This window comes from Dendropsophus ebraccatus, chromosome 14 (genome assembly GCF_027789765.1).
Source record: "Dendropsophus ebraccatus isolate aDenEbr1 chromosome 14, aDenEbr1.pat, whole genome shotgun sequence".
Classification (NCBI taxonomy): Eukaryota; Metazoa; Chordata; class Amphibia; order Anura; family Hylidae; genus Dendropsophus; species Dendropsophus ebraccatus.
In genome coordinates, this window is record NC_091467.1 from 59,454,858 (window position 1) to 59,478,158 (window position 23,301).

Consider the following 23,301-nt stretch of genomic DNA (forward strand, 5'->3'; position numbering starts at 1 on the left):
ACCACAGAGCAGGACAGCGCAGCTGTTCACAGCAGTTACTAATACTGCACACTGAATAATTTTATATAGTGGCCAACCCCTTTAATAATTCGACTACTTTTTCATATTTTCCCTTATTCTGTTTCATTGTTGTGTACATCGGTCATGGACTTGGATGAGGCCATGGACACAGCCCTGCAGAATAAGTTATCACTATATATGTAAGTAAAATTATGATATAACTAACCCTTCAGGTTTTTCCATTACAATACGCTAGTTGATGACTCTTTGTAACAACTACAATCTTACTGTAGGTGCCTATATTCCTTTTATTAGATGCCACCACTTGTTCTACCAACAACACTCTCTTCCCATCCCCCTGCGCACACAGTCACGCTCGGCTCGGCTACATGAGTCTACATGTGTTTCCAAGATTTGTTCAGCCAAGAGAGTTGGAAGTTTTGCATCGGGAGCGAGAAGAAGTATTACGTTTCTCCCCTCGGATAACCCCTTTAACTGCAGTTTATATTTCTTTTGTTCGGAGAGGACGAGCCACTATTGTTTGCCTCATTAAAATTCTCCTCTTCTTCATCTTTATACATCTTCTTCATCTTTATTCATTTACAGTAAATGGGAAACCACAGGACTTGGTGTAGCATTACGGATGTGTTCAACACTACAAAAAACAATCCATGGATAGGTGCTGGAAATCATCTTTAACACATGTATTCACCCAGCAACGCATTTCTACATCGTTCCTGTCTCTTCATTAGGCAGTGTACACTACAGCCTGATGAAGAGATCATTGTGGTCTAGTAACACTTTGCTGTGTGAGTAAATGTTCACGATACAGGTCCCAGAGGCTATTGTTGGATTGGTTTTTGTGGTGTTGATCACCACGAATTACCTGGATTATATACTGGTATCTAGTCTAAGCTGCAAGCAAGATCCTGGGCTGCAGGAACGGTCCTTCCCTTTGGATCCTGAGCGGTTTGAACATCATGCGATTAGAGGTCTCGCGCCTTCTGTACAACACTGTGGAGCGAGCAAGTTTTCTTCCGCACCAAAAAAAACAAACCTGTGGATCCACACATAAGCGCTTGTTTCCCTTCCTCTTGCTGTTTCCTGCATTTAATTTTAATGTACAGAAAAACTCAGCCAACCATGTCTTTGTGTACGTTAAAAAATATAAAAAATGTATCTGTTTCGATCCATTATTTAAAAATTATGTCCATCAAAGGAAGACAGATCCTGCAGTATGGCATACAAAAGCTTCTCTTTTTACCAAGGCCTACACTAAACCTTGTTATTTGCTTTACAGATCTGTGGTGTTGAAATGGAGAAAGATGTAGACCTAGAGAAAACAAGCACTGATGGAGGACAAGAGCCCATTGTTGTGTTAGATGAAGATGGCGCAAGCCAACCCGAACTACAGACGCCTACTACTCAACAAGAAACCATCGATGCAACAGTTTTACTCAAGCTAAATCTAAGTTCACACGGTCCTGTTAAGCTAGCTTCAGATGATATTGCTTCTCAGATACAGGTGTCTGCAGACAGCGAAGAGTCCAGGGATGATTGTAGTATACAGCAAAGGGTCACAGGAAAATCAAGTTTACGCCAGGAACCAGATATGGAGCACAACTCCGATAACAAGGGCCAAGATCATGTGGTTGGCACAAATGAATCAATGGGCAAGGACGCGAATGAGGGTCCAGTAGACCTGAGCACAGATGCGGTTCTCGTAGAACAGGATCCTGCAAACACAGAAACGCACAACCTAGATCTCGCTCAATGCCTTCAGATGGTTAACCCACATATAGGAGACAATTTAGTCACCCAACATCTGGAGGTGATGCAGAGGGAACATCTGGGCGCTGAAAGCTATCCTTCAAATGACGCCCACCCCGATGAGCCGATCAGTAGAGACGTAGATGCCATATCTGTATCCAGTGACATAAAGGCGCCTGAGACGACCATGCAACGAATTGCTAAAATTGTAAATGTACAGAAAATAGAAGACTCCAGTTTGAAAATTAATATTGTGCCAGAAACCTACATGAAGAATCCAGATAACATGGATTTTCAACAGCCTGCACTGAATCCAAGCAGTATGGACCTTGTAGATGCTGCCAGGGGGCAGGACACAGGCACTGTGGTTGCCCAGGTGCCAGATGTCACCATGCATCACGACTACACCGTATGTTCCTTACTATATATTTAGCATACTTGCTTGTAGGAGATTGCTATGGTTTAAAAGGGGAAATAGGGCATATACAATTCTTGTAGTTGATAATGTGCTGTAAATCATCTTTAAGAGAACCTGTTTTCATGTTTATACTGCCTGAATCACAAGTCGCCAGGTCGTTTCCAGGCCACTTCTCCAAAACTGCCTGGTATATGTGTATATCATCGCTTTTTCCGTCTACCTAGATGTTGCATGTAAATTCAGGTACCCTATAGTGAGGAAGGGGGATCTGCAGCCTCCTGCAAACTACAAGTCCCATCATGCCTGGACAGCGAAAGCTTTGGCTGCTGACAGCACTATAGGGAGATTGAGGAGGAGACTTTGTGCAATTTACATGACTGAGAGTAACATTACTATCACCAGAAGTTTTATTACCTTCATCCTTTCCACTGTTTTTGTGATATTAGAAGTTTGGTCAATATTTAGCATATTGATTAAATTGCTAATATCACGGAAACGGCCCTGAGGATGGAGGTAGGAAACATGCCTTTTTCCTCCAACGACGCATTTATCATGATTTAAGAGGCGTGCACCTCTTAAATTCGACCGGGGAAAGGGGGCGGGGCTTAATTTAAGACCGTACCTGAAATGTTCACATATTATTTTGACATTAATATGTTTGCATGGAATGCTGACAAGGAGATAGGTCCTTAAAACAAATAATCGCAGTAAGGCAAATTAATTTTTTTTTCTATGTTTCCTGGCTGTTGCTGGCATGTGGATCCCAGTGGAGCCGTCCATTTTTCAAACCACCGCCCAGTTCTTGCCACTGGTTTCTTCATATGCAAATAGGGCTGCTCTATGCACTTGAGGGAAGGGGGCGCTGGGCCCACCTCCAGTGCATTGAGTGGCCCTATTTGCACATGAAGAAACCAGTGCAGATAGTGGGAAACGGGCGTTGATTTGAAAAATGAACCGCATAATCGGATCTACGCGCTGGTGCTGACCAGGTTGTGTAACAAAACATTTTCATAAGCCTTAGGGTACAATTACATGGCCCGATATGAGGGAGCAAGTGAGCGGCGACCTGTCATGTCAGCGCTCGATTGCTCCTCGTTTCCCGCTTGATGTCTGTGCTTGTAATAGGAAAGCTGGGGGAGGAGCTGCCCGGATGATCGTTAGATAATCCCGGTGGCCCATAGAAGAGAGCGGCATCTGCTGCTCCTATTACACGGAGCGACGTTCAGCAGGCCGTTGCTATCGTCATTGTGACATTGGTTCTGAAACAACAGTTTCAAAACAACGATTGGCCGACATCATGCATGTTACCTTTCAACATGAGCTATTGCACAAAACGATTATTGTCCGGAACAACCGATAGTAACTCAATAACTTTTCCTTTAAGGAGGCAATATCCCACACACCAATTCTTCCTTGTCAGTCTGAAGCCTGCTCTGTACCTGGGGTATGCAGCATATGTCAGTCCATCCTTACCCAGACTCCTCGGCCTGTCCTCATACCATCTGAAGTCCCGGCAACTACCTACTCAGCCACTTCGGCAGTGGATAGGATTATACATGGCTCAATCAATCCTCAGCTCATTCAAGGTAAGAAGAAATAAATAAACTAACATTTCTGAGTCATTTACGTCTCTCTGCTATGTGTACATTTATAATCAGCAACACCGTGACTCAGAAGAACTTGTTCCAAATGTACTTCAAGCTGTCAGTGGGATTCTGTCCCCGTATGAACCCTGCCATTCTGTAGTTCCATGTGTTTATTTAGGTCTGACGTCTGCGACCTGTGCGCTCGGTGAAGAAGCATTCACATGTCTATCACACAAAAATACTCAGGAAATACCGAAATGTTTCCCAACAAAACCAAGTCAGCTACAAAGGTCTGATGATGAGGTGAAGGAAGGGGAATTGTAGCCAAATTCTTCTTTCATGTAGAGACGAGCGAATCTGGAGCACGCTCTGGTTCATTCGGACATGAGGGTGCGCCATTTGATCACTGCATTCAACCTCTGCAGTCACGGAGAGTCAAATGCCGAGAGTTCTAGTGTGGAGCGGAGAGGCCGAACCGTTCGGGTTTAGCGACATTCTCCGAACCGTTTGGCCTCTCCACTCAATAGTTGTTAGGAGATAAGGAAACGCCATAGCAAAAGGAAGTCCTTGAGTGTGTGCTGCTGGGAAACAGACCAGTTATGCCCCTACTCCCCAAAATGGGGAGTAATTCAGTTAAAAAGTGTAAAAAAAAAAAATCCAAACTACTAAAACATAGGGGCCGATGCATCAAGCTCTGCTCCTAGCGCAAACCAGCAAGAAGCAGCAAATTATTGCTGAAGGACCCCTATCACACAAAAATTGTGTAAAATTTTGCCGGACACGTTTCCCCAGCATTGTGCGCAAAGAGATGTGTCCTTCCCATCCGCAAAATTTATTAACATTTTCGCCTGGATTAGGCAAAAATTAGACCACAAATCTACGTCTGCTTGGAGCAAGAACACAGAAAAATAGAGTGGCGCATGAAAAAGTGAATATTATTATTATTACTATCTGTCCCATAATGGTAATGAAATTACACAGTGAATAGCGTAAACGTTAAATACCAATTGCCTGAATTTTTTTTTTTGTGACATTACATCCCAAAAAATGGAATAAAAAATCATCTAAAAGTCTGATTGGTGGCAAAATGATACCAATAAAAACTACAAATTATGGCATAAAAAATATGCACCCAAACAGCTTTATAGACAGAAAATAAAATAAAAAAACTTGTAGGGGGTCAGCAAATTATTTATTTATTTTTTATTATTATTATTATTATTATTATTATTAATGTTTTTATTTTTCCCCCACCAGTATTTTTTTTTTTTGCTGTTTTGCAGTACTTTTTATGATTTTTCATACTTTTTCACTACAAAGTATAATTGTTCATGCAAAAAAGAAAAAAAAAAAGCGCTCATATGGTTCTGAAGATGAAACAAATAGGAGAAAAATACAAAAACATAAAAATTGAGGGGTCATTAATGGCCTAAAAAGAGGGTTAAAGTCTTTTAAAAGGACAGGTACTTATTAATGTACAGGTTTCCTGTATAATTTATTAGAAATTTTGACCTTTTTTTTTTTATTAGAGTGAACATACAGCATATAAGTACTGGAAGATCTGAGATTTTTAAATAGAAGTAAATCACAAATCTATATAACTGAAACCAGTTGATTTGAAAGAAAAAGATTACCCCTTTAAAGATGTTCCCTAATAGATGCAGTACTCATATGCTCATGAAGCACGTGAAGACTTTATCTGCCAGAACAGAAGAAGCAGGTCAAGGAACATTCCTATAAATATTTATTTAGAGCAAAACATGGCAAAATTTACATTTCTTTTTGTAATTTAATTTGTGCAACCAATTCTTAAGATGATCACATCAGACCGGTCGGCTAGATGGAAACTTTCATTGTAATGTGATTATCAACATATAGAGTTAAATGGTATTGTTCTACATTTTAGGCTGCATAGTTACAAGCACAGAAGGCAGAAACTCTGAGATCACCCAGTACCTGATCCTGCAGGAACCCGAGGGCGGTAAGGAAGAATGTCCACATTAACTTTGATTATGTCATTAAAGGGAACCTGTCCTTATGAAAATGCAACCTAAGCTATCGGCATCATGTTATAGAGCAGAAGGAGCTGAGTGGATTGATATATATCTGTATGGGAAAAGATTCAGTATAACTTGTAATTTATTACCTGAAAGTCCAGTCCATTAAATGACCCCGCCCACTGGACTCCTTAACACAGATTGATCAGGGATTACAATCAACAAGTTACAAGTTATACTGAATCTTTTCCCATAAAGATATATATTAATCTGCTCAGCTCCTTCTGCTCTATTACATGATGGCAATAGATTAGATAGCATTGTCTTTATAACAGGTTCCCTTTAACTATGGTTAAATAACCAAAGGTAAGGAGCTTTGAAAAATTACCATAATACAACCTACGGAAAAATAAATCAGAAACACACAACCAAATATATCCAATCAATTTAGATATTTGAAGTGTCACTGTCGTTTTTTCCCCCAGACTTTTCCCAAGGCCCCCCCCCCCCCCTCTCTCATTCACTGCTCATTATCAGGAAATCTCGACAGCCAAGCCCTGTGTAACCTATGGAGAGGGGAGGAGGGAGATTAGTCGCCAGCAGAGAGCAGAGAACAAAGGATTACACAGCGGTAGCTGTGTGAAAGACTGTATTCAGAGGTCAGAGGTGTCAGTGCTGACTTCAGAGGAGATAGCCCAGTGATGTAGCTGTAAATTATCTCTTTGTTGTCCTGTTTAGGTGCCTCATCTCCCTCCACTCCTCCCCTCTCCATAGAGAACAATGAAGACAGGGGGGAGAGCTTCAAACTCCTTTCTCATGATAAAAATGCATTTTTCGGCTAATAAACCCAATTACAAAGTTTCTTAAAATCGCCTGTACTATTGATTTCTGCAAAAAAAAAAAAAACATTTAAACGACAGTGACACTTTAAAGTTATCACTGTTATCAGAAAAAACGTTGCACTTTTCGGTTAGGGTCTGAACACTTAGACCCAGTTCTTTGTGACAACAGTGTCTCTTTAATTCTTCATTTGAAAACACAATAAAATGCAATAAAGCGATCCTATACATAACCAAGCAGATCCGCACAATGCTCCGAACGTGCTGTCATAGGTAGATGTCCAGTACACAGCAAGAGAATTGTAGTCCGTACAATGGGTGGGCAGTGCTCCTAGTGACCCTTCCCCCCCAGTGCTCCAAACGCTCTCCCCGGACTGTGGAGCACACGACTAACGGTGCTGAGGAGGAAGGTAAGACACATACCTTCCTCCTCATCTCCTGTGCAGTAAAGACGACTCTAACCTGCTGATAATTCCCCTTTAACTCTTCTTGAGAGAGAATATATATATTTTTAAACATATTTTATTTTTTTCCCAGCCCCCACTAGTTACCCATTGACGGTGAGTCCTGTTGTGGTTGGAGAGCGATCCCCATCACATTCATCTGGTGCTCCTGAATTAGTGTCTGACCTGGAAGCTCTAGAAGGAATGATGGAAGTAGTCGTGGTTCAGCAGTACAAGTGCAAGATGTGCCAATACAAGAGTACCTCCAAGTCCACTCTCCTCCGCCATGTAAAAGAGCGCCACGTCTATTCAGGTAAAGGCATTCATTAGCACAGCCCTAACTATCATTAGGATTTTATGGTCCACCAATTGCTCCATTTATGTTCAGGACCTCCTATGTAACCTATTCTGTTAATGGTGATGAAAAGGCCGTCCGAGCAGCACTCCTGGGCTATAGAGCTGCTCACATCTTACACACTTACATCCTATCCTCAGCACTTTGTGTAATTTGAGCCTTCTTGTCCCAGTTCTGCACCGTGTATATATATATATATATATATATATATATATAATTACATGGCTGTGTATCCTGGTAGCTCTTGGCTGTCGTGTGAGAGTGTTATTCATCTTACAGTGATGAATGTGATGCGGCACTGATCATCCTCAACCACTTAATTCTTTGTAGGTACGTTTCATCACTCTTTTGTCTTCTAGTCAATAAAGATGAAAGGGCTTTCCGCAAAGTGATACGACCTAGAGAAGAGGAGGAAGAAGAGGAAGATGATATTGTGGATGCTGGAGCCATAGATGATGCTGATGGTAAGAAATCGTGTTTTTACACTAAATGGGTAATGCACTTCCATTAGGCAGTAGTTCTAGGAAGGACAATACTCTATTGTTTTCTTTTCCTTCACTTTGTGGTAATGTGACCATCCCCTCCATTTCCAGATGATAGTGACTATAGTCCAGGCGAGGATGCCACCCGCAGTCATCAGTTTGTATCAAGTATGGGTGCGCTGGCAAAAGAAAGGCCACGCAGACGGCCTGGGCGTCCACGCAAGGTCCCTCGTTTGCAAGGTACTGTGAATCTTCTCTCTGTTATAGTTTTTTCTGTATCTTAACATACAAGACAGTCCCCACTGTTTATTAAAGCGAATGTACCAGCAGGTACATCACTTTAAGATCCTTACATCAATAGACTGGCGCCGGCGTGGTTCCAGTGTAATCCCAGGCACTGGCCTGGCCTAAAGCACTGGAGGTGGGCCGTCCGCCCCCAGTGTGACGAGCCCCCCCAGATTTGTAAATTGCTTCTATATAAAAATCTCCAGTATTCCAGTGCTTATTAGCTGCTTTATGTCCTTCTGGAAGTGGTGTATTCTCTCCAGTCTGACACAGTGTTCTCTGCTGCCACTTCTGTCCATGTTAGGAACTGTCCAGAGCAGTAGAGGATTTCTATGGGGATTTGCTACTGCTCTGGACAGTCCCTGACATGGACAGAGGTGGCAGCAGAGAGCACTGTGTCAGACTGGAAAGACTACACCACTTCCTACTGGACATACAGCAGCTGATAAGTACTGCAGCTTAGCTCCTATTCCCATTAGTAGGAACTGAGCTACAGTATCCCAGCACAGCCAGTAGTACACAGTGAAGAGAACCTTCTGTTCCCAGCTCTGCCAAACAGCGGATCAGGGGGATTGTGGTCAAATATTAATGACCCATCCTGAGGACAGGCAGTGCTAAGGCCCACCAATTAAAGGGGTTTTCCAGATAAAACCAATTGATGGCTTATCTGGCAGGATGCCTACACCTGTCACCCCTATTGATCAGCTGTACCGTACTGCTGTGGCACCTGCACTATACAGTAACTGGAGCCAGAAGTGTTTGGCTCTGTATGGTGCTGCAACCACACGCATGCTTTGGCTCCATACATTGTTTACTTCCAGTCTGGTTTTGGCACCTTGTCGATCCTGTAAGTAAGCCATCAATCAGTTTTCCCTGGAAATCCCCTTTAATTCCTGGCTTCAAGGTAATGGAGTCTGGGTTTGAAAGGCAGAATGATATCTTGGCGTAGAGCAAGCAGAAGTACTGTTTTATTTTCACAGCTCCTGAAGTGGATCCCGTTCCCCCACAATTGCCCACCATGAATGAACCAGTGGAAATTAACATCATCCTCTCCGACTTTGAAAACAAAGACCCCTCCTCTTGCTCTCCACAAGAAGAGCAGAAAGTAATATGTCGACCACGCGGCCGTCCACCTAAACACTTCAGAGGTCGAAAGTATCATCGCTTTAGAAGCCGAAGGTTAGTACGTGATAACGTTGTGGTACTCACTATAATACACAGTTCATCATCTCTCCGATTGTCAGTAAGACATCTGCTCATCCTCCGGCTCCGGCCCCCCGCACATCTGTGCTGCTCAAATTACCTAATAACTTCTTTTTATTTATTTTTTTAACTTAGAGTAACATTTATAGCTTATATATGCCAGATATGGTACTGGGGTAAATTAGGTGGACGTAGTCAATGGTGACCTACTGGTAGATGACCATGTGGCCGCCCCGACTTAAATCAAGTAATAGATTTAGTAAATTCTCTTTTGATGGATATAAACCGTTTCTGCCTTAATATCGACCTGGGAATAAAAATCATGGGGATTCTGTGGCAGCTTGCATTACGAGAGCTGTAAAACTTAAGGCAATGACAGTGAGCATAGTGCATACTTATATACACGATACTCTGCATAATTCACATTCTTGACAGTTTGACACATACATAATGAATGATTATGGGATTATGTCAGTGACATTAACCCCTGAACGATCTACCATGGATATAGCAGGCTGAATAATCTCATGGGTACTGTCCCCACAAGATTAGTGGCAGGAGCGTAGCTGTTATACACAGCCATGCCTCTGCTGGAACGGCTGGGATTAGCGGCAAACGACCCCCAACATATATGTACCCCAGAGTGTTCGCTTTACAAAGTACAACTTGTCGCATGTATAACAAGGCCTTCTTCACCTGCGACGCAGAAGTAAAAAAGTTTTAGATTCTGAATGCTAACCTGTAAAAATGGTTCTCGTTATTCACAAAAGGGTTTTAAAGGGGTATTCCTCTCAGACCTAACTTTTGTTGCCCATGGTGAGACTAACAATTCCTCCCATACTTGTTATTGCTGCGTTCTGCTGAAAACACAAAAATCTGTGTGAGTCTTTTTCTCTCTGTCTCCCCTTCCTCCCCCCTCCTTTCTGAGACGGCTGATGTAAACAAGTCTCTGGCAGGCTTTATCTGCAACTTTTTTAGCTTCTTTGTAATGCTGGGAGGATTAATCTGAGGTTAAGTTGCTGATGAAGTCACTGTGATTATTACATTACAAAGTTGCAGATAGGGACTTGTTTACATCAGCTGTCTCAGAAGGGAGGGGTAAGGAGGGGAGACGAAGAGAAAAGATCACACAAAGATTTTTGTGTCTTCAGCAGAAAGCAGCAAAAGCTGGGGGAAGGAGACTGACTAGATAATAACTTACATAAGTATGGAATGAATTGTTAGTCTAACCATGGGCAGCAACATATAAAGTTATGTTTGTGTGGAATACCCCTTTAGGCTGGGTTCACACTACGTATATTTGAGGCTGTATATTTGAGGCTGTATAGCAACCAAAACCAGGAGTGGATTGAAAACACAGAAAGGCTGTGTTCACATAATGTTGTAATTGAGTGGATGGCCGTCATTTAATGGCAAATATTTGCTGTTATTTTAAAACAACGGCTGTGGTATTGAAATAATGGAAGTTATTTACCGCTATATGGCGGCCATCCACTCAATTTCACCATTGTGTGGACAGATCCTTTCTGTGTTTTCAATCCACTCCTGGTTTTGGTTGCTATGAGGACCTGACATGAGGACCAAATACAGCCTCAAATATACATAGTGTGAACCCAGCCTTAGGGTGCGTTCACACCTACAGGATCTGCAGCTGATTTTCTGCAGCAGATTTCAGTTAAATAACTGAACACAGCATCAAGATGCTGTGTTCAGTTATTTAACTGAAATCTGCTGCAGAAAATCAGCTGCAGATCCTGTAGGTGTGAACGCACCATTAAGGGGTAATGAATTCTATTTTTGGGTGTACAGATTTTAGACTAAATCCATGAATGTTTGTTTGTATATGCAGGTATTATAAACCGCCCAATAAACCCCTGCTCAGACCTTTCATCTGCCGCGTTTGTGGCTCCAGGTTTCTTACACAAGAAGATTATTCCTTCCACGTAAACTCGCATGATAGCAATGACCCTCAGATGTTTAGGTGCCAGCAGTGTAACTATCAGTGCCGGAGATGGTCTTCCCTAAAGGTGAGCATTTATTTTCCCATATAACTTTGTTACCTCTACATCGGGCTGTGCGTCAGCATCTTGTCAAAGAGGAATGCCGACATGTTGCTGACGGGCCAAATGTTCAAGTCTACGGGCCAATCGGCAACATGTCGGGCCGCACATGAACTTCCCATTTTGACAGTATGACAATGGGCAGAAACAGAATAATTTATTATTTATATCTGGAGTACATTGCTAAGGGTTATGCACAGTATTCACATTAGTCTCTGTCTCACTGGGGCTTTCAATATATCATATTTTTTGGACTAAAAGATGCACTTTTTAGCAAGACAATGTCTCAATAAAAAGTGCCGGCATCTTATAGTCTACAGTCAGGATGGCCGCTCTGACTGCATCCCGAATGATTGGACAAAGTGCCGACACAGCTTTCTGACCTATTCCTGACAGAACCGAGGGGGAGGGGGGTGTTAAAGGGATTGTCTGATATGCACCACACTGTGCCTGTGCAAGTGTTAGCAGTAGAGATGAGTTTGGGCACAAACATGAACAATCAGCATTTAAATCCTGCTGCCTGGATGCACTACGAGTACTTCCTGGAAAACATGCCAACTTTGATTAAAGTGTCACTGTTGTTTAAATTTATTTTGCAGAAATCTATAGTACAGGCGATTTTAAGAAACTTTGTAATTGGGTTTATTAGCTGAAAAATGCATTTTTATCATGAAAAAGCAGTTTGAAACTCTCCCCTCTGTCTTCAGGGTTTTCTTTGGAGAGGGGAGGGGTTGAGGGAGATGAGGCACCAAAACAGAACAACAAAGAGTTAATTTACAGCTACATCACCGGGCTATCTCCTCTGAAGTCACCACTGACCTCTGAATATCAGCTCCCACTGTGTAATCCTTTCTTCTCTGCTCTCTTCTGGTGACTAATCTTCCTCCTCCCTCCTCCCCCTCCCCTCTCCATAGGTCACACAGGGCTCGACTGATGTAAAAGAGTCGAGATTTCCTGATAATGAGCAGTGGATGAGAGAGAGGGAGGGGGGGGGGACCTGGGGAAAGTCTCTTTGAATGCAGATAATGGCATTTTTGCCTATTAAACCCAATTACAAAGTTTCTTAAAATCGCCTGTACTACTGATTTCTGCAAAAAAAAAAAAGACGACAGTGACACTCTAACTCTAGTTAACAGGGATTGCCCTGGTCTAAATTCTAGTCCCCTGAATCTGGTTTTAGATGAGCATAATATGGCCCCTCAAATCTTAGCTGGATTGTGGGTCTGATAATTGACATGAGGCCTGTGTTTGGGCCTAACTTCAAATAACGGCCCTGTTTGCAGATTCTACCAAAAAAATTGAAAAATGATGGTGATGTGACCAAAGCCTTATGTGCTACCTTATATGTTTGTATGGAGTATGTTAACTTAGATTACATTTTATTATTGTGCACTTGTCTCTTTTCTATAAGGAACACATGTTCAACCACCAGGGAAATAAACCGCACAAATGTGATCAATGTAACTACACAAGTGTTTACAAGAAGGATGTGATAAGACATTCTGCTGTACACCAGCAAGAGCGGTAAGTTTTTTTAATTATTAAATGGTTACTATTGTTTCATACAGCTTCCAGATGACTTAATTTACCAAAAATAACTCTCCACCCCAGAAATACAGCTCTAAAGTATTGGCCACTAGGTGTCTCACTTCTCTGCACTCTGCTTTTTACTGCCTCTTAGAGGAAATCTGGCTCTAGTTATAGATAGACCAAGATGTAACACAGAAAGTGTGGGCGGGGCTTAGCTACTGCTTTGTCCTGGGGAAAGTCTAGGCTGTGTACCTGCACCTGCATCTTTGAGCTTCCATTATCCAGAGCATTCTTACTGTCCCTAAAAGGTAAATCATGGCTTTTCTATCTAGGTAGCAGTTCAGTGCTTAGTGTAACCTGAGCCTTATTATTATTATTACATTTCTGCTTACCTAGCACCTTTCAAAGCTAATGCATCAGTAACCCCTGAACAGCAGGGGTGCCAACGTATAATAATGGCCTATTTTCAGCATAGGGCATCAATATTTTTTCACTGGAAAGTTGAAAGTCGTGTAAACATCACAGCTTCAACTCTTCAAAATTAAAGCCGTCAAGTAGTAAAAAAAAAAAAAAAACTGCTATATACGTCATTCTTACCTGGCCCCTTTGGCATTGCTTGTAGAAAAAAAATCATGACCTCTACACTTTGCATCTATTTACTTGTGCGGAGAAGAAATCTCTGTTGTATCCGACAATTGCCATTTACATGTATGGTTTCAGTCGTTGCCGCTCTTAAGGGATGACAATATTTCATCCAAAATAATTTTTTCCCACTGGCTCAGCAGATTTTTGCGGCTTAGAAACAAGGTCATTTGTAATCATTAAGACTGAGTTGTATCAGACAGGAAGAGAAGGCTTCTTGGAAGAACAAATACTTCACAAATATGTTATGTATCTTAGTCCTTGAGAAGTATAAGACCTGTTATCCTTTAATAACCTGTCTTTTTGTTTTGTTTTGTTTTTTTTCCAGAAATAAGAAATGTTTAAATGTAAGTAAAATAAAGTCAATGTTCCTATGGGTTACAGTAATTTTGCCGTCTCCTAACGCTCCTTCATACAACTAGACTAGATATCTGTCCCTCCAAATGCTGCAAAACTACAATTCACATCATGCTTGGACACCAAATCCAGGGCTCTGACTGCCCGGGCATTATGGGAATTGTAGTTTTGCAGCAGCTGGAGGGCCAAAGATTCCTCATTTACTAGAGTATTTTCAAGCATATTTCTACCCCGAACCTGAACATATCGGCCTCTAAGCACATTGCGATAATAAAACTGGTGTCCTATGCCGTAGACACAGTGCAGGGAGAGAGCTAGGCTGCCATAGAGACATGGTAAAAGTTTTGAATGGTCTCAGCGACCTTCACAATTGCTACAATGAGTCGGGAGAAGTGCTTTTTTGGCTGCTCTTTCCATCTTGCTTGGGGGGGGGGGGGGGGGGGGGGGGGTTGATAGACTTAAAGTAAGCCAGGTGACTGCCACACCCTGTTCTATCTAGCAATCAGCGGGGGATTGAACAGCCAGACTCCGACTGAACGAAAGTTGTCACACTTGTAATAGTCACACTGTTATGTCAAAAAGTTTTTTTAAAGTGACAGTGACCCATTTTCTGCATAGTCACCTGCCCCCTAATATGGAGCCTAGGCTCACATCTTTGTCTGTGTCATGGAGGGAACACAATGTTTAGCTGTAAATGTTTCCCTTTGTAAGCCCAAGCAGTGACCGATCCTGTTTGCGCCTTTAGAGCCAGTGTTTTTGATGATGATGGTTAAGCTAACCATAAACCTACCAATATTGACAGTACTAGCTGACTATCTATTATGTGGTCGCCCTCAACAGCTGCCATAGCACATTGGCAGCGGTTTACCCCGCCCCCCTCTCTCCATGTAAGAAACACACATGCTCGGTTAACATGAGCATGCTGGTGAGATTGCTATTGGTTGAGCAAGATATCTGAAGTGTATGGTACCATCTGCAGTCATTATTGAATTTTAATATTCTGCCTGAAGTTCTATCTTCATTTTTCCGTTCTGACTCTACAGATTGCAAAGAACATCACCTACCCCTGCCCGGTGTGTAGTCGGGTGTACACCATGCAAAAACGACTGACTCAGCACATGAAGACGCACAGCACTGAGAAACCCCACATGTGTGATAAGGTGCGTCACCCAGTACTATTTTATTTTTTATTTGTTTATTTTGTATTTAATTTTTTTTTTCCATTTATTACATTAATTCTCATGACATGTTCTTTCTTTTTGCAGTGTGGAAAAGCCTTTAAAAAGAGATATACATTTAAGAATCATCTTTTGACTCATCTGCACTGTGTGGAAGAAAACAGGTAACTTATCTGATGTAAAGGAAACCTGTCGCATTGAGAATGCAATTCAGTCTGGAGACACCATGTTATAGAGCAAGAGGAGCTGAGCAGATCGAGATATAGTTCTAGGACAACTTTATTAAAGCAATACTGTATCGCCGGACACCACCCCCAAACCCCTCTTTGTTAGATTTTCTCAATCCGTGCTTGGTTTGAGGGTCTATCTGTTTCCTGGGGCAACTTTTATTCCAGTGGTGGAGGGCGGTGCGGCGTCAGAGGGGCGGGGCCTAGGCCTGCCGAAGTTGAATATCCAGCCTAGGGAGGGGGATGCCCGAGGCCTGCAGCGCCTCTCCCCCTCCCTGGGCTGGATATTCATCTTCGGCAGGCCTAGGCCCCGCCCCTTTGACACTGCGCCACCCTGCAATGGCGAAATAAAAGAAGTAAAAACAGGCATGGATTGAGAAAAGTAACGACGGGTACAGGGGGTTTGGTGGCAGTGCCTGGCGCTACAGTATCACTTTAAAATAAATCTCTGTTCTGGGCTAAGGAGTCAAGTGGGTGATCCTACTCAATGACTGGCAGTTATAGAGAACTTTTAGTTAGTGTCCGCCACCTACTTGACTGTTTCGGTGTAAATGAATAAATGATAAGTTATCCTGAAAGTTTTGCCATAACACTATATATCATTCTGCTCAGCACCTCCTGCTCTATAACATGCTGCCTGCAGAATAGAAGGCTGTTCAGTTTACTCACTTACTATAATATGGCCCCAGCTACACACAGACATCTCACTCTTGGTTTCCTGAATGTGCCGTACAATAGACAGCAGATCGTCAACAACAGCTGGAGAGATACAGGATGGCTAAGCACATTTGGTCTTATGAACAGCTCAGTTTATCCACTCCGCCTCATGATCAGTCTAAATCCCAGATCATACAATTACACATTAGTTCTAGAACTAAAAATATTTTTATGCTTACTTGCTACTGCTCATCCGGAAGTCAGGGAAAGTTCTGTTGTACACGTGCAAGAATACATCAGTTTTACTTACAGCAATTAATTAAAAATTCTGTTTCTGTTATAAGATATCTTACAGTGATGTCAGTGGTAGCGCCCCCTGCTGTACCTTGTTCTGCTGATTTCTGTGTCCACCACCTAGTGGACCTATAGGTTCCTTAGCTGGCTTTCTGCCTTCTTACAAGGTGCATTGATACCTTATTATATCATGTACCTCCATAAACCTGTCTATGTTAAGGGAGAGGAAACAAATTCATAGCATTGCATCAGTCTCTTTGTGATAGAGGAACTATGTGTTGTGCCATTGTTCTCTCTCTTAGGCTACATATACATAGGCTACATATACAAGCCTATAGAAGTGCTTACAGGAAGCATATGAAGCACGAGGAGTAAATAGGGAGGATAAAATGGTGGAGATAGAGGAGTAAAAATTAGCTCCTATAGCACTATGTATTGGTGAGCTCTCTGGAGCTGTGTGTGAGGCACTACTTTGTATACAGTTCATTGGAAGGAGACAGGAGAAGTCATCTGTAGTAACAAGGCCTAGACTGCAACACAGTCCTGAGAAATACAGCAGCTTTCTAGTCACATGATCACACTGGGGCCCACTCACAGAATATGAAGAGACCAGAGCAGCAGAGAGGTGAAGAAATAGGCTAAAAAGGGTGACAATGATACAGGAAAGCTGCTGTTTTCACATAGTTAGTGTTAATGTGTATTACTACAGACCTTTTATTTTTTTCTTTAATAATAAGTATAGATTATTTTGATGTCCCTTACTGAAGCACTTTGTATTTTTTCCTCCAGTATCCCTGCAGTGCCATTTATTTCATCCCAGCTCAGCTGCAGCAATACATTTCATTACTGTAGCCTGGTCTGCTGCAGGTAGTGACCTCCAGTCTAGCACCACTAAATTAACGTTAGGGTTTTTTTTTTCTCTTTTTTTCTTCAATACACAGTAATGTTATTCAATGAGTGTCAACGTGAAAGTTATAATAAAAAGTGAGGAGACAAAATAAAATGATTCATAGCTAATGGTAGACGTAAACAAAGCAGGAATACACTGCTTGTTTGTTGGGATGAGGTCCAACATCATTTATAGAAAAGTCCCAGGGCGTGCAGGGACATCGCACCACATTCCCGTCAAATTGTGCACATTCGGATGTTGCAACATATCGAGACATCATGTAGAGGTAAAAGAAGGAAGAAAAATACGGGGGTAGTTTCTGTGCACCCACGTAGTCTCTGACGTTTAGTCATGCCAGGAAAACAGTAGGCATGAAGATCAAATTGTTTAAGGTGATTTAGAGGGGTAAAGGATTGTTGCCTCATACTGACTGCTCAAAATTAGGCCAAATCACTGTCCCAACTTGATGCATAGAAGAAGACCAGGTGTACACCAATTCCATGTAAGAAAAAAAGCTTTATATTGTATGGAATATGTCAGATATATACCAATGTGGCATATCGGGACATTCAGTTTATGGTATAACTTGTAGACAGTCTCTTCTGTGTACCTGGCTTCCTGTGAACTACCTGATTACATCACCGATCAGATCTCTCCTGACCGGTCTCATGCATCATCAGGGGCGGGTTAACTTTACCATAGGCCCTGGGCTGTTCACCAAACCTGGGTCCCCCCATCCCACTGTAACTATGGCAGCACTAGCGTGGTGGGCATAGTACGGGATAGGTAATGTCATGATGCCCTGATTTGTGCAAAATTGCAGTAAAAAAGCAAGTCTTTCTGGGTGGCCATGGGCCCCGGGCTACCGCCTGAAACGGACCTATTATAGTCCACTACTGTGTATCATTATACCCAGTTTAAATTAGGCCCCACCCCTTTCCCCTGCTGGATTCACTAAAAGGCGTACATCTGCGCCCAGTGCACCAAATATACACTCTTTTACACGGGATGTGTATTCACAGTGAGCTTTCCTGATTTCCGATCATCGTCCCGTGTAAAAGAACCCTAAGACCTACCTGCTTGCTGAGGTTTGTAGCAATACAACTTTTCCTCCTGGCTGCATTATTATTTTTCTTTTTTTTTTGTCCATTAGTGTGTATGAAAAATAAGTCGACATCTGGCATTCCGGCTGTCACTTTTAATGATATTAAAGGACAACTCCCGCGCTAAGGAAAAAAAACAAAAACCAATCAGAAACATAGTTTATACACTTATCATCCCTCCTGAGCTGTCACTGTTTGAATTTCCCACTGTCTGTGTACCTTCTGATTTCTAGTCTTGTTCTTCATTTCTTCCTTGCTTCCTGGTTTCAGCTTCCCATGATGCACTTGGCTGTGACAAGCCAGCCCCCTGCTGTGACACAGCAAGTGCCTGCCCCTCCATTCACTACAACTCCCATCATACACTACACATGACCCCCTCTCTGGCTCTCTTCAGTCAGGCTGCTATACACACACTGAAGCTGCACACACATACTGTCACCTCACTGTAGTGTACATTCTGCAGGATTAGGTCAGGGCAGCAGGGGAGAGATAAGACGTCTGTGTAGCTGACATGCCGGGAGTGAGGAGAAAGATAAGCAAGTGACATCACTCACTCACTGAGTCCACTCAGCAGCAGGAGGGAGTATGGGGGAGGGGGTCCTGTAGCTGGTTATGTGCCGGGAGTCAGTCACAAGTCATTATTGAGTTGCAGAATGTCAGATGGCTTACAGTTGCTCAGCCAATGGGAGCTGAGCAAGCCTAGTCACCTGACCAGACAGGGGAGGGGGAGGCTGGTGTAACAGGACCTAGACCAGCCCTCCTGCTGATGACTCATCTTCACTAGAAGGAGCTGAGAGAGCAGCCTGGTGACGACAGTAATTAGGTATGAAGGAGTTTCTTACACTTCCTGGTGGGGGGTTGAGGGGGGAAAAGACAGGGAAGGAGGACAGACAGGTGATTGAAGTATATTACAGTGTTATATAACTTTGTAATGTGCTTCAATTACTGGGAAAAAGTTTTTCATGGGAGTTGTCCTTTAAGGGGAAATTTCAATCTATGGCTTTGGTAGCACTTTTCTTAGTGGTGAGTGGCGTATATAGCATTTCTCTGACAGATCTTTCCACTAGAGTACACACAGGTTGAGATGAAAGGTTCAGCGCTCCCTTGGAATTGTCCCTTTTATTCTTTGCGCACGTATCTTCTTCTCATTCTTAAAGGGGAACTCCAGCAAAAATATTTTTCTTTCAAATCAACAGTTTTCAGATTGAGGCTATGTGCACACTAGGTGAGAGACTGGCCGCTCCGTGCAAAGATCATTCTGGCCGGTACTTAAGTACCGTCCGGATGATCTTTCCGGCCCTAGTGTTCTGATTCGGACGCATCAGCACGCACCCGCATCAGAACTTCACACAGCACACAATGAAGCAAGTGTCAGCATAGAGCACTGTGTCAGACTGGAAAGAATACACCACTTCCTGCAGGACATATAGTAGCTGATAAGTACTGGAAGTACCCCTGTAAGAAAGCTGCTTTTGCTGTGTTTGAACCCAAACCTGAATGTCAGAAATGCCGGACCACTAAGGACTTTGCAACCCAAGTAACAAGCAATTTAAAAGAGGATGTACCCCCAGGTCGGCCGGTCCGCCCCCAGTGGGAGGGAATCCCCTCCCCTCTATGACGGGGCTCCATTAGAATCAATGGAGCCGCGTCCTAGAGGGGAGGGAATTTCCTCCCACTGGGGGCGGGCCGGCCGACCTCCAGTGCTTCAGCACGGCTCGGTACCGCTGGATAGAACGGCGACGTACATGGGAACCAATAACTGTCACAGAAAACAAAAGCATATGCACAAAAGGTAGCACATCACAGAAATACTTTATTATGACAATATCAAAAGTACAGAAAATACAATAAGTTATGCAGGGGTATAGCAATAAGGGAGACAAACCCCAAACACTACCCTACATTAAAAACACTTAAAATGTCAACATGAGACCTGCCGGCGTACCAGCAAGGTCTAACAACCACACTGACCCCTGGACCATATAAATCCTGAACCAAGCTGCCTAAACAAAGTCCCTATGACATATCAAATCAGGAAGAATTATAAGTATGGACATAAGGCAGAAAAGTGAAACCTGTCAACATGTACAGTCCAAAAATGAAGCGGGTCAGATAGGCAAAAGGTCACCCCACGCGTTCCGCCGCCTAGCGGCTTCCTCAGGGATGACCTGTACATGGGAACCAGGCCACAGTTTGAAAAACGGACCGCGGTCAGGAGGTGACATACTTGCTTTAAATATCCGCAAAATCACTTTTAGGGTACAAACTCACTAGACTCTATGGGCAGACAAACTCGCAGCAGGATGCATATCCCGCTGCGAGTGTCAGCAGCCCGCCACATTAACCCCCGGGCGCTGGAGCGTATACTTCACCTTCTCCACGTTCCGGCTTTCTTCGGGGGTTCCCAGCCCCGCCGCAGCGCACTGATTGGCCGAGCGGGATGTGAAGACATCGGGAGCCCCGAAGCAACCCGGAGCAGGGACCCGGTGATGTATATGCTCCAGCCAGCGGGGGGGGGGGGGGGGGGGGGGCGGTGGTATTAATGTGGCGGGCTGCTGACAAACTCGCAGCGGGATGTACATCCTGCTGTGAGTTTGTCTGCCCATAGACTGTACAGGGCAGGGATCCGCAGCGGGTTTCACTGCAAATTTGCAGCGAGGAACTCGCTGCCGATCAGCCCAGTGAGTTTGTACCCTAAAGGGGTTATCCAGTGAAAATCTTTTTCTTTCAGATTAACTGGTGTCAGAAAGTTGTATAGATTTGTAATTTACTTCTATTTAAAAATATTAAGTCTTTTTGTACTTATCAGCTGCTGTATGTCCTGCAGGAAATGTTGTTTTATTTTCAGTCTGACACAGTGCTCTCTGCTGAAATCTCTGGCCAAGACAGGAACTCTGTCTTGGTTTTCTATGAATCCCCATAGAAAACCTCTCCCGCTCTAGACAGTTCCTGTCTCGGCCAGAGATGTCAGCAGAGAGCACTGTGTACAGTTGATTGGAAAGAAAAAGATTTTTGCTGGACAACCCCTTTAAGTATAAGTTGCTATTTTGTTTATCCTGTTGACTTCAGTTTTGGTTGTAGGAACAAATCCTTAGAAGTGTTCACAGAACGGCAGCTTGTGAGCGTGTACTTTGGCCAGACTAGAATGTCATGCTAAAGTCATCTTCACGGTCCAAGTCTGTCTCATTGTGAAGGTCAGCGAGACCTAGTCTTCTGTACGAAGAGAGGAACATGTTGGGAAATACAAAGCAGTGGCGTAGCTACAGGGGTCGCAACGGTCGCAGTTGCGACCCGGCCCGCCAGCCAGGGGGGCCCGGCTGGGCCCCCCATGCCACCTTGCTGTGTCCCCGAAGCTGCTTGCAGTGGCGTAGCTACCACGGTCGCGGCGGTCGCCGCCGCGACCGGGCCGCTACCAAGGGGGGGCCCGCGAGGCCCCCCCTTGCCACTGCACTGCTCCCCTCCCACTCCCTCTTGTGACCGCAAGCAAGTTTTTGCCTGCGATCACAAGAGGCGGCTGGGACGGGGCCGGCTGACGTGCGGGGCTGGGAGCATCAGGTAGGCAAAAAGACAGGTCCCGCGAAGCTCCGCCCCCTCCGCCGGAAGCCCCGCCCCCGCCGCGAGAAGCCCGCCAGCGCGCGTGACTAGAAGACAAGAGGAACCATTCAGGTGAGTAAAGATTTTTTTGTTTTAAAGGACATGATGGGGGTGTAGTGGTATGATGATGATGATGGAACAAGAGGATGATGGGGGGTATAGTGGTATGATGGTGGAACAAGAGGATGATGGGGGTGTAGTGGTGTGATGATGATGGAACAAGAGGATGATGGGGGGTGTAGTGGTATGGTGGTGGAACAAGAGGATGATGGGGGGTGTAGTGGTATGGTGGTGGAACAAGAGGATGATGGGGGGTGTAGTGGTATGATGAGGATGGAAAAGGAGGATGATGGGGGTGTAGTGGTATGATGAGGATGGAAAAGGAGGATGATGGGGGTGTAGTGGTATGATGAGGATGGAAAAGGAGGATGATGGGGGTGTAGTGGTATGATGATGAAACAAGAGGATGATGGGGGTGTAGTTGTATGATGCTGGAACAAGAAGATGATGGGGGTGTAGTGGTATGATCATGGGGGTGTAGTTGTATGATCATGGAACAAGAGGATGATGAGGGGTGTAGTGGTATGATGATGGGGGTGTAGTGGTATGATCATGGAACAAGAGGATGATGAGGGGTGTAGTGGTATGATGATGAGGGGTGTAGTGGTATGATGATGAAACAAGAGGATGATGGGGGTGTAGTGGTATGATGATGATGAAACAAGAGGATGATGGGGGTGTAGTAGTATGATGATGAAACAAGAGGATGATGGAGGGTGTAGTGGTATGATGATGATGATGGAACAAGAGGATGATGGGGGGTGTAGTGGTATGATGATGATGGAACAAGAGGATGATGGGGGGTGTAGTGGTATGATGATGATGGAACAAGAGGATGATGGGGGGGTAGTGGTATGATGATGAAACAAGAGGATGATGGGGGGTGTAGTGGTATGATGATGAAACAAGAGGATGATGGGGGTGTAGTGGTATGATGAAACAAGAGGATGATGGGGGTGTAGTGGTATGATGATGATGGAACAAGAGGATGATGGGGGGTGTAGTGGTATGATGATGATGGAACAAGAGGATGATGGGGGTGTAGTGGTATGATGATGAAACAAAAGATGATGGGGGTGTAGTGGTATGATTATGATGGAACAACAGGATGATGAGGGGTGTAGTGGTATGATGATGATGGAACAAGAGGATGATGGGGGGTGTAGTGGTATGATGATGAAGGAACAAGAGGATGATGAAGGGTGTAGTGGTATGATGATGGAGGGCAGGAGGATGAAAGGGGTAGTAGTATGGTGATGAAGGGGCAGGAGGAGGGGACAACATGGGGGGGATAAAATGGGGGGCCATCTATATGGGGGATAACATGGGGGG

The 23,301-nt window shown here is 43.8% G+C and overlaps 1 protein-coding gene across 4 annotated transcripts in view; it reads left to right on the forward strand.

Moving 5' to 3' along the window:
- Positions 1 to 23,301, forward strand: part of ZNF335 (zinc finger protein 335) — a 67,285-nt gene that overhangs the window by 25,301 nt on the left and 18,683 nt on the right. For all 4 annotated transcript variants that reach the window (XM_069952154.1, XM_069952151.1, XM_069952155.1 and 1 more), the window contains exons 2-13: positions 1,301 to 2,179; positions 3,573 to 3,774; positions 5,681 to 5,755; positions 7,148 to 7,366; positions 7,768 to 7,872; positions 8,002 to 8,130; positions 9,156 to 9,354; positions 11,228 to 11,405; positions 12,850 to 12,962; positions 13,939 to 13,957; positions 15,011 to 15,127; positions 15,233 to 15,309. In XM_069952154.1, the coding sequence (XP_069808255.1) occupies positions 1,316 to 2,179; positions 3,573 to 3,774; positions 5,681 to 5,755; positions 7,148 to 7,366; positions 7,768 to 7,872; positions 8,002 to 8,130; positions 9,156 to 9,354; positions 11,228 to 11,405; positions 12,850 to 12,962; positions 13,939 to 13,957; positions 15,011 to 15,127; positions 15,233 to 15,309 (2,297 nt within the window). In that variant the 5' untranslated portion in view covers positions 1,301 to 1,315. The remainder of the gene's footprint in view (positions 1 to 1,300; positions 2,180 to 3,572; positions 3,775 to 5,680; positions 5,756 to 7,147; positions 7,367 to 7,767; positions 7,873 to 8,001; positions 8,131 to 9,155; positions 9,355 to 11,227; positions 11,406 to 12,849; positions 12,963 to 13,938; positions 13,958 to 15,010; positions 15,128 to 15,232; positions 15,310 to 23,301) is intronic.